General features: G+C 36.8%; 1 protein-coding gene across 6 annotated transcripts in view; it reads right to left on the reverse strand.

The window, feature by feature from the left end:
- khk (ketohexokinase) overlaps positions 1-16,996 on the reverse strand; it is a 36,285-nt gene that overhangs the window by 14,740 nt on the left and 4,549 nt on the right. Inside the window, exons 2-4 of one of the 6 annotated variants that reach the window (XM_039748433.1) lie at positions 5,790-5,906; positions 665-799; positions 208-342 (exon numbers count right to left, since the gene is read on the reverse strand). In XM_039748433.1, coding sequence (XP_039604367.1) covers positions 208-342; positions 665-799; positions 5,790-5,906 — 387 coding nt within the window. Of the gene's footprint in view, positions 1-207; positions 343-664; positions 803-5,789; positions 5,907-16,996 lie in introns of all 6 variants that reach the window. The other 5 variants (XM_039748430.1, XM_039748428.1, XM_039748429.1 and 2 more) reach the window with 5 other exon arrangements.

Below are 16,996 nucleotides of genomic sequence, written 5' to 3' on the forward strand. Positions count from 1 at the left end.
TAAACAATACTTAAACTCTTTCAGCATGAAAGTAAAGACTTTGTGCGTTGTAGATTAAAACTTGTAGTGTTTAATTATTTGCAATAATAATGTCAGACATTATCTGTCTGTATATTCTGGCATTATGCAAGCATGGCATATATGCAATAGCACTGTGAAATCAGATTATCAAGTTTATTTGTTAACTCAAATCAGCATTTTTCTTACGTGTCATATAATAATACTGTACGAGAGCCATCATTGGAACAGACAATGCAGCAGGCACAAGGAGTCACTCCTTCATTCTGCCATACCACAGAAGAAATGTCCACACCACGAGCTGTGAAATCATCCACAATGAAGCTTTCAAAGAAAGAAAGTATAGCTTTTATATTTAAAAAAAATTAGATTTAAAATATAAAAGTGGTGTGATTTAGAACTTAATGCATCTTCATGGCATCTGCAAGACAAAATGTAATTATCAGGATTGGTGAACTGATAAAACTACTGGTTCAAACATTATGTATAGTGAGATGAATAGCTAACTGAAACTTGCAAAGCACCAGATTGCATAAAGTCAGTACATGAAGTTGCTTCACTTATTTTTCTCAAAAGAGCATTTACCTGAAAGATAAACAGAAAAGTTAAAAAGGGAATTAACTATGCTTCCATTAGTTAAACAAACCTGCTATTATGTAGTATGGTTCTGCTCCCATTACTCACATTGCTAATCACTACAGAGGATGATAAGGAACAATCCAAATGCTGAATCATGTGACTGACATCAATCCGGTACTTCTGGAGATCATTCAAAACAAAACTGCTAGATATTATTACAAATCAGGAAAAATATATTTCAATTAGACGAAAACTGCAGGAAACTTAACTTATAACAAATATCCAGCAAAATAAAATGTTTCCAGAAAGTATTCTTCCCTTTTGCATTGTTATAACATTTTCTATTTGCTAAATCTATTTAAAATGAAAATAAAAATTTATATATAAAATTTATATGGGAATATTAGGTTACTTTCAACATACATTACTATATAATACAACAGCAGAGAGAACCTTATTCTTTGTACATGTAATCCCTTCTTGCATTCTGAAATGAGATCAGGGTGTAGCCCACCAATGGTCAATTTAATTGGTTAATACGACTTTAGGATAAATTCATCATGAAGCCTAATAAACTGTCCATATCGATATCTATGATTTTAGACGTTTACAGGAAAACAGTTAAAGGAAAAAAATGGGAAAGCTTACAAAACCATCAAGACGTTTTATGCAGTGAGCCCCCACCCCCTTAAAAACTTCAGAGAAGGATCCTGTAGCAGCTAAAAATTTCCATGGTAAAGATGGAAAAGACTGAAAAGAGGCCTCTTAAACCTTTCACAGGATATGGGAAATATTACATACTGAACTTATATACACTATGTTAAAATATTCTGTGTTTGTATAAAGTATTATTTTTAATAATTCTTATACATGACTAGCTCATGTTTGTTTCTGCACAGGAAAAGACCAGTGCGCAAATAAGAGAAACAATAGCAGGGAATTGAATAGTGTAATATAAAGCTGTGAAGGTGAAAGGTCCTATCCACATGGTGCCACACTTGCTGCCAAATTACGCAATGACTGTCAAAAAAAATGTTTCCTTGCAATTATTGAAATGCTATGCTGTAAAGGAGAATTACACTACAAAACCACCAGTATTAAAATGAACACTTAAAGTGTATATCTGGAAATATAAATATACACTTCAAGTTTTAATTTAACACTGGTAATTATGCTATGCATTATCACAACCAAACAGATGGAACAGAGTTCTACTACAGAATGTCCTTCAAACCACTGCAGTGTTGCAGGATGCGGATTTTTAGGAAAAGCTAACTAAGGTACTTGTTTCACTAACATGCATTAGTATTTTATAAATTTCTTTACTGAACTGTAAAAGTAATGTGCTTATTAAGTTTGGTAGAAGACATACATACAACAAATAAATGAATGCCAATATGACATCTTCTCTTGATTGCTAGTGTACTCCTGTTTCATTATTTAAGTTATCTTTGAAAGATTAGATAAATACACAGTCTTGTAAAAGGGTGGGATATACATCACCTACCTCAGGAACTTTACGGTTTTACTTATCTGCCAAGTGCACACAACATGTTTACCTTCACTGGTAGTTGACAATAATCTCCTCACCAGCACAGATGTACCAGGCATGCACTGGTTTTCTATAATTAAATGTGTGATTTTGTACTTAATTTCCGTGCATCTCCTCAACCATGGCATCTCCCCAACCATGGCATGCTGTGCAAGGGATAGGTTAATTGCTTATTATTGCATCCAATGGTAGTGTACGTTATTCAGACATCAATGATATTGTCCCTTTAGGATTATCTCTGAATTGATGCATTAAATACATTAGAAGGAGATACAGAAACACTGATATGAATAAATGCTTTACATGTCTCTTGCCACTCAATGATCAAAGTTGTGTGGCTCCTTGCAGCTTTCAGCATTTCTTCTTCACATAGTCTGAACATCTGTGTGTAATATGCAGGTAAGCTGCATTGCAACTTAAAGCACAGATATCTTAACCTCAGTTCCTGCAAGACTGTACTGTTTCATTTGCAACAAATAGATTTTATCAGCATTTTCAAAGCAGGTATAGATTTTGGGTGATTTAGCCACTAATGTTCATGGCATGTCTAAGATCGGGAGGATTCAACTGTGGACTATTAATCATTTCTATCATATCTAATGTATAAGATATTCATATGTCAACTAGTGTCACAAATTCTTTTTTAGTATCTTGTATATCATAATATGTACAACAAAAAGGAGGCCAACAGTCCTTAGTTAAGTAAATAAAATGTTATTTCTGCTAATATTTCACATATTTTTGGCCTTTGAATCCGATTAAGGCTGTAAGAATAAATCATTCCAGTACATTTAACATTCAGCTAGCAACATAATAAATGTAAAAGGGATGAATGCTTTTTGGTGACACATTCTATGTTCGCATAATTAACAGAACAAAAATGAACATTGAAAGGCCTACAATATTAAATTCTTTATTATAAAACTTTTATTACATGACTAGTATTTTGTTTTCACTTTTTCTGTTTCTAAGAAAAGGCAAACTGTATTTACTGATTTTTAGAATATCATCACTCTTACACAATAAATAAGTCAAAAAATGTACAAATGTCATAACATTTTAAATGCATACAGCAAATGTAATTTACTATTGTAAAAGATATAGCATTTCAAATTTTAGTTTCTTTTAAAATTTTTGTTTGTTTACTTTATCAAAGAGACATACATCACATTTTGTTTATTAAATAATTTTGTAATAATGAGTCATATTAGCTACAATTCCACCACAGTGCCACTCTAAAAGTCTTGGCTCTGATTATGGTAGAACTTTCTTTTAAGTGATTTGTAGAATTATTTGCTGTGATTGTGGGGCATGTCAAAAAACTTTATCTGGGATGTGTTTTTTTTGTCATGAGTGGCTGTTGGACATGTAAACAAAGAAAACATAAAATTAAATTGGGTAAATTTGAAATAATGTTAGAGGAAACATTTTTAAAATTTCCAATGACTTTTAGAGGTGAACTTTTTAAAATTCAAAACTTTGCACAGGATATTCTACTCAAAGTATCTGAATTAGATTAAACTGTCCTGACAAATTTTCTCAAAGAATAAGCGTACCACATTTCAACAAAATCAGTCCAATGGAAGTCGAGTCATTTCACATGGACATTTAGACAAACAGAAAGATAGAAACTATTTCAGCCAAACACTCATTCTGCAAAACTCCTGTTCCACCTCATCCCAAAAGTAGTCTATTAGATTAGCATTTTAGGATTATGCCATCCATTAACTGAACCAGCCTGAGGTGATATCTGCACATCATCTTTTTCGAAAAATTAACTTGAAAGTAGAAGGGCTGTGGTCATAAAATGATGAACATGCTCAGTAACCATGTTTTGTTATGTTGTGGCACTCAAATGATGCTCAGTTGGTATTATGAGGACTAATATATGGCAAGAAACCCCTCTCCATAACTACTGAGCCCTGTACCGTTGGCACAAGGCAGGATGGAACAATGGATTCACCCTGTTTAAGCATCTGCATGTTGCAGCAGACACTGAGATTCATCAGACCAAGCACATTTTTATAATCTTTAGTTATCCCGATTTAGCATTTACTGTAACGTCCTTTCAGTCCTTAGCAGACAAGAGTGGGACTGAATTTGAAAATACATGGCCTGCTAAATTGAAGAAATCTTGTTATTCATCTCTGACCTTGTTCATTAGCAAGGATTTTCACCACAAGAACTTCCAAACTGTATATGGATTTGCTTAGAGTGGTTCTTCTGATGTATTGAGAATGAATGTAAGTGCTGTCTCCCTTGGTGAACTGGTGCAACCTATCCATGGTGAAACATTGGCTTAAAACACAAGTCTTGTCCATTCCAATGCTGGAGAAGAGCTAATCTTCTACATAATATCTTGACTATATCTGAATTCCATATTAAGTTGCAGTGCTGTTTTGTGGAGCATGCTATTTGCATTAATAAGCAGTTGTAAAGTGGTTAATAAGTATATGTAACAAAAGGGACTGCATTTAGCTGTTCATCTTAGTAATACACACTCATTTAAGCAGCTGATTTACCGCTGATGAATTTCTTATGGAAAATACAATAGGAGCTGTCCCAGGAACTTTTTCAGTAACCAGGCAGTTTTTAGAAAATCACGAACTTTTGTAGCATTCCCACTAGGAACATCGTCAATTTCTACTTCCTGGTAGGTGGTTCCCTATACTTTTTTTTAGCTCCTGCTCCATGGTATGTAGTTTACATTCAACAAGGAACTATTGTGGATGGGGCTCGGTCAACAAAGTTTGCTAAATGGTTGACCAAAGCATTACAGCCATCTTACAGATCTGTTAGTAGTTTGAACTATGGAGACTTATCGGTGAAGATGGACCACCTCCAAGGTGTGCCACATTATGCACCACAAGAAAGCAATAATCTACCCCAATAAGTTGCTAGTTGCAGTCAGATCGAAGTAAAAAGGTGGAGGTGCCTGCCATGAACTCCTGATCGCAGAAAACATCGTACCGCATCACTCTTCTTTGCATGTCACATACTTTGCATAAAGGTTGCAGTTCCTGCTGTGTGGTGGTAATGGAACACACAAACATGACCAAGGACCACAAGTGGCCAAGGGCCTACATTGTACAGGAACACAATGGTTCCTGAAAACAAAGTTCCTGTGGTGGGAAAAAGCCTAATGAGTTAAAACAGTCTCAGTTTCCTAACTGGGACATCCAATCAGTTCCCCAGCCATTTTAGAGATATTATGTACCGGGTCGGGTCCTGGGTATTTTACTAGTGAACGATGCTCCTTGTACCTCCTATGGGAGGATTAGGAGGGTATTCTAACCACATGCCAATCATCTCTTGATTCAGAGAAACAACGGTTAATCTTCAAGATTCTCCCATATTGTTGAGCTTGTCACCATTTCAGAGAAAATAAGGTTAGCATCTCTACATAAGAATCTTATTTTGGTGATTTGTAATCTTAAGCACAGTTATCTTGAATAAATGCATAAAATGTTGGAAAGCATTTTAAAAAGATTTTTATAATTTTACTTCTGAATTGTTTTAGTGGCTTTCTTTGTTGTAAGCCTTACATATAATAGGATTAATAACAGACAGACATATATAATTATTGTTGTTTTATACAATTCAGAAAAATTTATTGGATCCAGAAACTTATATTACTTACTTTGCCACTTGACCAGCTGCTAGAGAACCCATAAAAGCACAACGTGCTCCTAGTAGGGAAAGTACAGTGCAAGAGTTTGACGCATTGCCACCTCGCTGCCATCTTTGAGACAAACACCTAGGAAAAAATATATTTTAGTTACAGAAAGAGGTGCCCATTCATAGATGTTTAGCAAACAAAAATAAATATTAAATTGGATGTTTCACCCCACATTATTTTTTTCTGCTCCAGCAGACCCCCGTGACACTGTAGTTAGGGTATAGCGGGTTGGATAATGGATGGATGTATTAGACATAATGTCATAAAATATTGATTAATCATCCATTAATATATAAACGCATGTAAAACCTTACACAATAAAAGAAAGGTGGTACTGAACTAATTATAATGTATATGAGTGCTTCATTTTGTTCTAGCCATACAACCATACAATAATAATAAAAGTAAAATATCTTTTGTAGTATGGTAAGTACATTTTATGTTAATCAAATTGAACATGTTTCTGTTTTACTCTGTTTAATTTAACATTTGTGTCATTTATGTAAATGATGCATTATATAGTGACTTCTCCCATTGTATTTAGAAGCTTTACAAATGCTCTATGGCAATGCATAGGAAAGAAAGCTTTGCAAAAATAAATTTCATCTAATTTCATACGCAAGTACTATTTTGAATACAACAGGCAGAAAATCACTTTGGTACCTTGATCTGATTCACAGAAGACCTGTTTGTTCAAAACTGTGAACTTCAAAAAATCGTTATCAACTCTACTGTGGTGGCACCAGTTGAAGGCACTCTGCTCTGTGTATAGCTAAAAATGTTCTTCAAAATACTCTTCCCATGCTATATTTATTTTTCTTACAAAATGCATGTGAAAATTTCTGAGAGTCATAGATGCTCTAAAAATTGTCTGCTGTAGGTTTTGGTAACTTCTGCTATTCTCTCTAGGGACATTCTGCATTCTTGCTGCCCACACTTGCCCCATCAATTAAGTTTTAATATGAAATTACAATATGGTGTTAGGCTTTCAATAAGCACGAAGAAAGTAAGACTCATATATATACAAAAATAAATTATACTATTAAAGATCAGGGGCCTCATGCATAACGGCGTGCATAGAACTCACACTATAACATGACGTAAGCACAAAAGCCGAAATGTGCTTACGCACAGAAAAATCCAGATGCAGAAATCTGTGCGTTCGCCAACTTCCGCGTTCTTCCGCTACATAAATCCCGGTCAGCATGAAAAGTAATGCTCTTGCATGCACCTTCTGTCCCACCCCAACTCCTCCCAGAATTACGCTTCTTTGAATATGCAAATCAATATAAATAGCCCTTAAGCTCAGTCTTCTGTAAAAAGACAATGGGAAAAGCACGGGGGAAAGTATAAGAATTTCAGCGAATACCATGTGGAGGCAAAGAAAAAACATACTATTTGTTGATTTCAATCCGTGGTATAATCAACAAAAGGAAGCTGATCGAGTGACATAGCGTGTTGGAGAAACTTGAAAGCTCAAGTTCACAAAGTCACACAGTACCGGAAATAAAAAAAAAGTTGTCACATATCAAAGTCGCAGTGAAAAGCTGAGTCGTAGCCCACCTTCTGAGTGTCATATGAAAACTTATTAGGGTACAGAGAAAAAAAGGCAAACAGTGGGAAAAAGCATGAAATGTCAACTTCAATCTCGAAATTTCCATTTTAATCATGTAGTTTATTTTGTCATTAAAGTAGAACATCATAAACGTCATCTTAAAATTATTTAATTAACCAGTTTCTCAAATCACATCGTAATTAAAGTAGCATGTTAAATGCTTTGTTTTGTATTTGTTCTTCTATTTGCTCTATGTGTGTAAATCACTACATGTTTCTTAAATCGTCTCTCTTCCTCCGACAGGACACAGAATCCATTACATTCGTGATATTACAGCCCTCTGAATAACTAAAATACTGAGATGTATACATGATATTTTCATGATGATAGGAGTTAAAGCACGTTATTAAACATGGGTTTCAAGGCGCAGTGATTGTGCACGAACTTCGTTGAAATAATTTATTGCAGCAGTACTCAGGGGCGGCTCTAGGCTCGTGGCGGCCTGTGGTGTTGTGGGTCCACAGCTCGTTTAGTAAAGGCCGTTTAAATAAATAACCACCGCGCTCGCGGCTTCGTGAGGGGCATAGTAGTCGTAGCAAGCCGCGGGGCGATCTGCGGTGTGGGCGTTTCTCACCTAGTGCACAGTGATTGTTCCCGTGGCTAATATGCTGCAGCTGCTATGGCCCCTCGCTAGATAAAAGAAGTGCGAGTCGGTTGGAAGGATGGATGAAAAAAAGACGGAGGTTATTGGGAAGCAGGTCGGTGAGAGAAAGAGAGAGCCACGAAGAGCGGGTGAGCGAGCAAATGAGTGCTCGTGGGCAGCTGCGAGAGCCTGGGTGTTGGGCCTACACCCAGGCGTTTGAGTTGATGTTGCTCCCGCTGAGTGAGCAGGTAGCGGGAGTGACCAGGGGATGGCGACGAGCCGCAGAAGGCCGGAAAGGCAGCGTAAGTCGGGAGGCTTGGTGGTGGAGTTCCCAATGTGAGCGACCTGGCCGTTGGTGGAAACCAAGTCTCGGGGACTGGGATGAGTGCCAGACCAAAACCAGGGATCGTGTGGTCTCCAGTCTCGTGTGAGTGAAGGGAAAAGGGCAGCTGCAGAGAGAGAGACTCCCCTGTTGCGAAGCGTGGACAGGGAGAAGCAGGGGAGTGACAAGTTAAAAGAAGCACCGAGCTTGTTGTTGGATTTTAAAGATTGTTCTTGTTGGATGTTTTAACCTCTGGTTTTAAAAGGATTGTTTTTTTTCTATTGTTTTAAACCTCCACATGTTTTTTTTTTATTGGATTATTTATTGAACCTTTGAAGCACTGCAATTTTTTTAAGTGAACACTTTGACTGTTTTTGTTGACTGTTTTAATAAAAGCACTGTTGCACTTTTTTACCATCCCCTTGCTTACTTGTTGCCTTCACTGACTAGCTCATTTGGTAACATTATCGACGGTGTTGGGTTCAAGGGCTCCCAAACAGAGATGGGAGCATGGAGCCGAACCCGCATCGTCACACGGCCCTGGGCAGAGAAAGAATCAGTGGCCCCTTCACCCGCCAATGTCAATATGGTATCTTATACACGGCAGATGGCCATGTCCATTGCGGACACTGCATAGCCGCCTCGTGCTCATGACACAAGTGTTTAACTTTTGTCGAAATTTGCTGCTGCGTTTTTAGCTGTGTCGTTATATTCTCTTTCTGTTTTATATTCAATATACTGTATATTGGCATGGCCACCCCTGCAGTACTGTCTCTTTCAAACGTACTAAACTCCAATTCATGTCCTTCCTTTTCTTTCTCCAAGTAACCAATCACCACACAATCAGCTCTGTAACAGACGTTAAGCCATCTGTAAGCTTAGAGCACCGATTCTTCAAAACTTTTAAGGAACATTGAAATATCTTCGTAGTACATGTTTAATTATTCTATCCTTCACGCCAGTCCCAGTGAAGCATACAGTGCGAGGCAGGAACAACCTTTAATTATTAACAATATAGATTATTTAAATGAAGTTTGTTTTATCTGTATAATATAATAAACATATTTTGCTGCATTTCATCTTAAAAATGATATCGTCATCATATGTAAATACGCGCTTTATAAAGTGGCTCAGGTTGTGCAATATTATAACTGTGGTGCAAGTTTACAGTGAGGTAATTCTACTTACATAAACAGTTCTACAAGGAGCACTTGATTGAGTGTGTTTAGAGCTCTTGGCATGAAAATCTTTCTGAACTGCAAGGTCCATACAGGAAAGGTTTGAAGCATTTGCTGTATGTGAAACAGTTCAAATAGGAAGCATGGCTGAGGCAGTGTGTGCTTGAAGCTGTATACCGATAATTCTCTTTCCGTTTAGCTGCTCCGAGTGGTGCAGTGAGAGTAATATGGAAAAAGATGATCTGCTGTGGCAACCCTTTACGGGAGCAGCTGAAAGAAGTAAAATAAGGTGCAGTGAGAGTAACAACGCTAAAGCAGCTATGGTATTTAGAATAGTTTGACCATTCCGTGGACCATTATATTGTTACTGGTTAATTACAATCAGATGCATTAAACTAATAAACAATATGCGGTTAATTTCAGTGTATTTATAAAGCCGCGTCAGGAAAAGAAAGGATAACCACACAGGAACAGTAGCACTGCTTTGACGCTGGGTGCCGCCAGTCTGCAAAACTGAGCGGAGAACTGTATGACAGGGTATAAGGTACCGTGGAAATGTGCGTGGCTTTACGCCAAATTTAGGTTTTATACATCACAATTTGAACGTGGAAACGTTCTTACGCAACATTTCTGTGTGTACGCACCGTTTATACATGAGGCCCCAGGACTGTTTAAGGCAAATCAGTAAACAACTTATTGAAATGCAAGAATACATCTACCTGCAGTATCAGCCAAGAAAAAGGTGTGGTGCAACCTATGCATACAGTATTTTGCATGCAAGCTACCATGTTAGAAGTTTTGTCTAGAAAAATACCCAAATGTTCAGCTTGTGAGCCATCATTTGTTTGTGCATAATTTAAGTTCACATTAGTCAGTCAGTCATTATCCAACCTGCTATATCCTAACACAGGATCATGGGGGTCTGCTGGAGCCAATCCCAGCAAGCACAGGGTGCAAGGCAGGAACAAATCCCAGGCAGGGTGCCAGTCCACCGCAGGGCAGACACACAAACCCCAAGCACACACTAGGATCGCCAATGCACCTAACATTCATGTCTTTGGACTGTGGGAGGAAACCTACGCAGACACCGGGAGAACATGCAAACTCCATGCATGGAGGACCCGGTAAGTGAACCCAGGTCTCCTTACTGAGAAGCAGCAGCGCTACCACTGCACCACCCACAAGTTCACATTATGTATATATTTAAATCCATTTAAAAGCTACTGTAGGTCACTTGTTATTTTGGAAAATTTCTTAAGTGTATTTTCTGATTATATTTAATTTATACTACCGGTCAAAAGTTTCAGAACACCTCAGTTTTTCTAGTATGTTTTTAATCAGTTGTAATACAATGAATGACCTAAAATGGTGAAAATACTGTATAAGCATTGAACTGCCAGAGGATTACACTTAAAATTTAGGTTAGCAATAACTAAAAAAATGGAATGGGCAGCATATTAAAAATTGTCCTTCTTCAGGGAACAATTAATAGGTTACAACCTTCAGATGTTCTATAGCAATTAAAGTAAATTAATCCTTGCAAGTTGAAGCAAACAATTAGCACATGTATCACAACTTCTGTCATTATTTAAAAACCCTCTGTTTGTTTTAAAGCAGAGTTGGAACAGACTGTGTTACTTAACCCTCTGAAATACTACTTGGACTATTACACTGTAGAACGTTGTAAATTCCAGTGATAATGACAAGAAAACAGCAAATAAATGAAATGAGACAGAATATTATTACCCTTAGAAGTGTAGGCCTTTCATTTAGAGAAACTGAAAAAAAATCAAAGTGTTAGTGAGTACAGTGTCATACACAATCCAAAGGCAATTGGAAACTGGAAGAAACTCTTATAGGAAGAGATATGGCAGATCCAAAGTCACAACCCAATCAGAAGACACAGCACAACAGCTCCCAGCACAGCTGAACTGTGGTAAAAAAAGCAAGTCTTTTTGTGCTGCAGGTTTGACTGGGCAAGTGGCACTAAGAAAGAAGTTCCTTAAAGGACAAAATAGGGTCTTGAAATATCGGCTGTGGACTACTACAGACTTGACTGGATGTGTACTAAAACTTTTGAACAGCAGTGTATACACTTTATAGAACGTTATGATGTGTTACACTTTCTCTTAACACTCACATTTTGCAGTGCAAAATGCTTTTTTTAAAAAAAAAGCTCTCAATAGGAAATATAATATGGAAATGGCAACCTGAATTTGCACAAGCAATTAATAAATGTAAAGCACAAGAAGCAATCAACCTTTCACTTGCTGTAAGAAAAAAGCTCTAAGTTTTAACATTAAATACACACATGTTTAAAATTTCCCTCAACCTGTTTGATAGTTATCTTGTACAGTTTCACAGCAGCTTTACCAAGTTAAACAGTAAATGCAATACATTTATGTCAGAAAGTTGCAACAAGCTTTGTTGAAGAAACATGTACTGTAGCTTTGGAAAATATCACTGACCTATTCCTTTACTTGATGCAAGAAATATTTTCATCAAAAGAATATCACAGAATTCAACATACATTTAATAAATAAACAGACTTGGATACATTTTTTTCATGACCCTAAAAATGATTAAATTAAACTTGAAATGGTCCCTTTTCTATTGTGTTATTTTAAAAGCACAATTAACTGGAAGATGCTAAAATTAGTTGAAAACTTGCAACATCCATTCACTCAAACATTTTCTTAAAATAACATTAATTTCAAACTAAATGTAACATTTTCGTTACTGACAATCATTACAAACAACCAATATTTATTGCATATAATGTCCTTCTCTACAGAATGCCGTCTCTTTACAAATACAGAATTGTTTATATATGGTTTATAAACATACTCTCTGTGTAATCTGCTCAAGGTGGGTGGTCTAAAGGTAGGGGCTGAAGTAACAACCTTGAGGTTTAAAATCCAGTGAGTTAATCGCTTGGCCTCATTGTCTGCATTTGCTCTAAAAATGCATGTATGCATTTTCTGCACAAGTGTATGAGAATGTGTATGCCAGTACAAAGAGTATAACTATTTTTGACTGGATCCTTATTTCAACATAAACACTAAATTAACACAAACAGTTTTTTTCAAATAAATGAGATGTCTGATTAGCTAACCATGCTCACAAACTAGATTTAGATAATACTCTTTAATCAAGCTTAGGTTTATATTAGTAACATTTAATCGTTATGAGCATATTTTATTTATTTAATATGAGAGCTCCTCATACAGTGGTGTGAAAAACTATTTGCCCCCTTCCTGATTTCTTATTCTTTTGCATGTTTGTCACACAAAATGTTTCTGATCATCAAACACATTTAACCATAAGTCAAATATAATACAAGTAAACACAAAATGCAGTTTTTAAATGATGGTTTTTATTATTTAGGGAGAAAAAAATCCAAACCTACATGGCCCTGTGTGAAAAAGTAATTGCCCCCTTGTTAAAAAATAACCTAACTGTGGTGTATCACACCTGAGTTCAATTTCCGTAGCCACCCCCAGGCCTGATTACTGCCACACCTGTTTCAATCAAGAAATCACTTAAATAGGAGCTGCCTGACACAGAGAAGTAGACCAAAAGCACCTCAAAAGCTAGACATCATGCCAAGATCCAAAGAAATTCAGGAACAAATGAGAACAGAAGTAATTGAGATCTATCAGTCTGGTAAAGGTTATAAAGCCATTTCTAAAGCTTTGGGACTCCAGCGAACCACAGTGAGAGCCATTATCCACAAATGGCAAAAACATGGAACAGTGGTGAACCTTCCCAGGAGTGGCCGGCCGACCAAAATTACCCCAAGAGCGCAGAGACGACTCATCCGAGAGGTCACAAAAGACCCCAGGACAACGTCTAAAGAACTGTAGGCCTCACTTGCCTCAATTAAGGTCAGTGTTCACAACTCCACCATAAGAAAGAGACTGGGCAAAAACGGCCTGCATGGCAGATTTCCAAGACGAAACCACTGTTAAGCAAAAGAACATCAGGGCTCGTCTCAATTTTGCTAAGAAACATCTCAATGATTGCCAAGACTTTTGGGAAAATACCTTGTGGACTGATGAGACAAAAGTTGAACTTTTTGGAAGGCAAATGTCCGTTACATCTGGGGTAAAAGGAACACAGCATTTCAGAAAAAGAATATCATACCAACAGTAAAATATGGTGGTGGTAGTGTGATGGTCTGGGGTTGTTTTGCTGCTTCAGGACCTGGAAGGCTTGTTGTGATAGATGGAACCATGAATTTTACTGTCTACCAAAAAATCCTGAAGGAGAATGTCCGGCCATCTGTTCGTCAATTCAAGCTGAAGCGATCTTGGGTGCTGCAACAGGACAATGACCCAAAACACACCAGCAAATCCACCTCTGAATGGCTGAAGAAAAACAAAATTAAGACTTTGGAGTGGCCTAGTCAAAGTCCTGACCTGAATCCAATTGAGATGCTATGGCATGACCTTAAAAAGACAGTTCATGCTAGAAAACCCTCAAATAAAGCTGAATTCAACAATTCTGCAAAGATAAGTGGGCCAAAATTCCTCCAGAGCTCTGTAAAAGACTCACTGCAAGTTATCGCAAACGTTTGATTGCAGTTATTGCTGCTAAGGGTGGCCCAACCAGTTATTAGGTTCAGGGGGCAATTACTTTTTCACACAGGGCCATGTAGGTTTGGATTTTTTCTCCCTAAATAATAAAACCATCATTTAAAAACTGCATTTTGTGTTTACTTGTGTTATATTTGACTAATGGTTAAATGTGTTTGATGATCAGAAACATTTTGTGTGACAAACATGCAAAAGAATAAGAAATCAGGAAGGGGGCAAATAGTTTTTCACACCACTGTAACTAAATCTACTGTGAACACACCTAACAATGGCAACTGCATGAAAATGTTTGCCATGTACAACTTTGTAACTAGTGGATTGAAATATTTAGCAGGCACTCAGCACATGTAAACACTGAGAGACTACAGTGTTTTGGACTTTGCTTCGATCACGTGCTTCTTGCAAGTTCAAGCTCAGTGCATAAGGCCTCATTTCCTACTGCAGCTCTTTTACACTCATGTGTTTCTTTGCCAGTAAAAAAGAACATGCAACAAATCATACGGCTATCACATTAATGTTTATATTTGAAAATATATTACAGTTTAACGAGAAAGTGCAACCTGTTCATCCCTAGATGTAGGTAGTCACCCTTATGAAAAAGATCCAAATCCTAGTGGATCTTTCACTGTCCACAATTAGTATGCAGAAACAATAAAAACATCTTAATAGTATGCTGCTTTAAACAGTCAAGAGACGGTATGATTAATCTGCACAGTGAATATGTGGTCAAATTTGGAATACTGTGGGTAGGTTTGGACTCCATTTTACAAGAAGGACAAAAGAATGCAATAAAAAGTGAAGATAACACTTGTTATATTTATTTCATGAATGTAAATAAAGTATGAGCTATAAAAGTGAATGTTCAAAATCAGAGACATGATTGAGAAGGACAGGATTTGTCAAAACATTTTTCTCATTGTGTTCAACTTGAAAAAGTCACTATAACTTTAACTTTGATAGGTAATGTTTTAAAAATCAAAGAGTGTTTGCAGGATCATAACCTGTCTCATGTATAATTTTATTGCCTAAATATTCATAATAACAAAACAGTTGGACAGAATCCACATGCCAGCAATAAAACAACAGTGTGTATTTTGCAAAGGGGGCACATCCCCTCAGAAAAAGATTTTTTTTCTGTGTTTACAACATAACTATTACCACTGACTTAACATCTTGAAACAAACAGCTGATAAAACCACAAACCATCAGCATATCATTGGAACAATAATATTGATCCAACACTGTAATCAGAAGCATGGGTGAGTTTCTTAACTTATTGATAAGCTCTTGGCTTTGCAATAGTGCCCTACTGACTTAAGTTGGAGAAACACCAGCTGTCTTCTGCAACTGCTAAACATTGAACTCTCAATCATTAAGGTCATCAATTTAGCTTTTAGAAATTTGAACAGTGCTTTTGCAGTTTGCAGTGGTTTGGATGGCAAACTGTTTACAGCAGGAATGTATATAGGCTCATGAAAATACACCATATTATTTAAGAGCATCTCTGCGCTCTTTGTTTAGGGCTGCTTACAATTGTGATGTGTGAAATTTAGCTGCTGTACTAGTGCTGCTTAACCAGATTGCAAATGCTTGAGAGTATGCAAATACAGAAAAAAATAAAATAAAATAATGAAATGAAATGACAAACCAATGAGAAGCTAACAGATGAGCTTCTTATAATAAGGAGAGGTTTAAAAAAAATGTTCTCCTTCTGTATAAACCAACAATGCCTGCTGCTGAACAGAAACAACATTAGGCACATTTCCCCCTGTCTTCCAGTTTATTAGCCATTTTCTAAATTCACCCAGGTTAGCCAGTTGTCACCCAAATTTCAGGGGTATTGGAGAAGACGTTTTCCCAGACTGAGGCCCTTCCTGACACCAACATCCTGGAACAGTGACATAATTCTAACAACAGGTCACAAGGGTAACCTAAGGCACATTGTTAAGCTAAAACAAAAATCTAGTTTCTTGCTGAACACATGAAAAAGTGGAATAAAAAGTAGAATTGAAAGATAGGTTGGGGTAAAAGCTTAGCTCTCAGAAATGCAGAATGGCTAGACATTTACAAAAAAAAGAATGTCAGGAAAAAAGAGAGTGATATTTGTGTTTTGACATGTCAAAATTTGACAGGATAGTATGAGAGTAAATAGCAAAGCAGAACAGAAGAGTTGGCTTTTAATTTTTGTTTTGTTGCCAATTTTCTACTGCCTGTGAAAACATTTTGTCTATGTTGTGGTCATTTGTTCCATATACAGTATTAGTAGCAGAGAGAACCGTATTTTATTACACTATACAAATAAACTCCACCAGACACAATAAAGAATCAAATGTGACTAAGACAACAGTCAATCATAGGGAAAACACATCTATACACCTACATTTAGTCATACTGGGTTAGTTTAGAGTGGGTCCAGGGCTGAATGAGATCGGCTGGAAATGAAGACTGTTCTGAATATTGTCTTACAGCACCAAACTTAATGTTAAGTGACATGCAGCGGCGATACTACTTGAGAAAAAAACTGCACTGATTTGACAATGTGTTACAAATCCTAAAAGACGACACCCAAACCTACAGGAACCCTACACTGGGATGCCGAGACACAGACTCTGCCTAACAGTGTATTTCATTTTGGCCATTGATCAGTGGTTCATTTTTCCCTTAAAATTATATTTAAGAGCCACCACTGGCTTAGTCTTGCTTTTATTTTCAATCACTCAACAAAATAAGCAATCAAGAAACAAAATATTGATCTGAGAGACATTTTCAGACCCTTCATGTGTATTTAATGACAAGCATTTTCTTCACAGAGTAGCTGTATTTTTCATGCATTGGATAGAAGAATACTTAAAAGTAATTTCCACAGATGTAT

This window comes from Polypterus senegalus, chromosome 3 (assembly GCF_016835505.1).
Source record: "Polypterus senegalus isolate Bchr_013 chromosome 3, ASM1683550v1, whole genome shotgun sequence".
In the NCBI taxonomy this organism is placed as follows: domain Eukaryota; kingdom Metazoa; phylum Chordata; class Cladistia; order Polypteriformes; family Polypteridae; genus Polypterus; species Polypterus senegalus.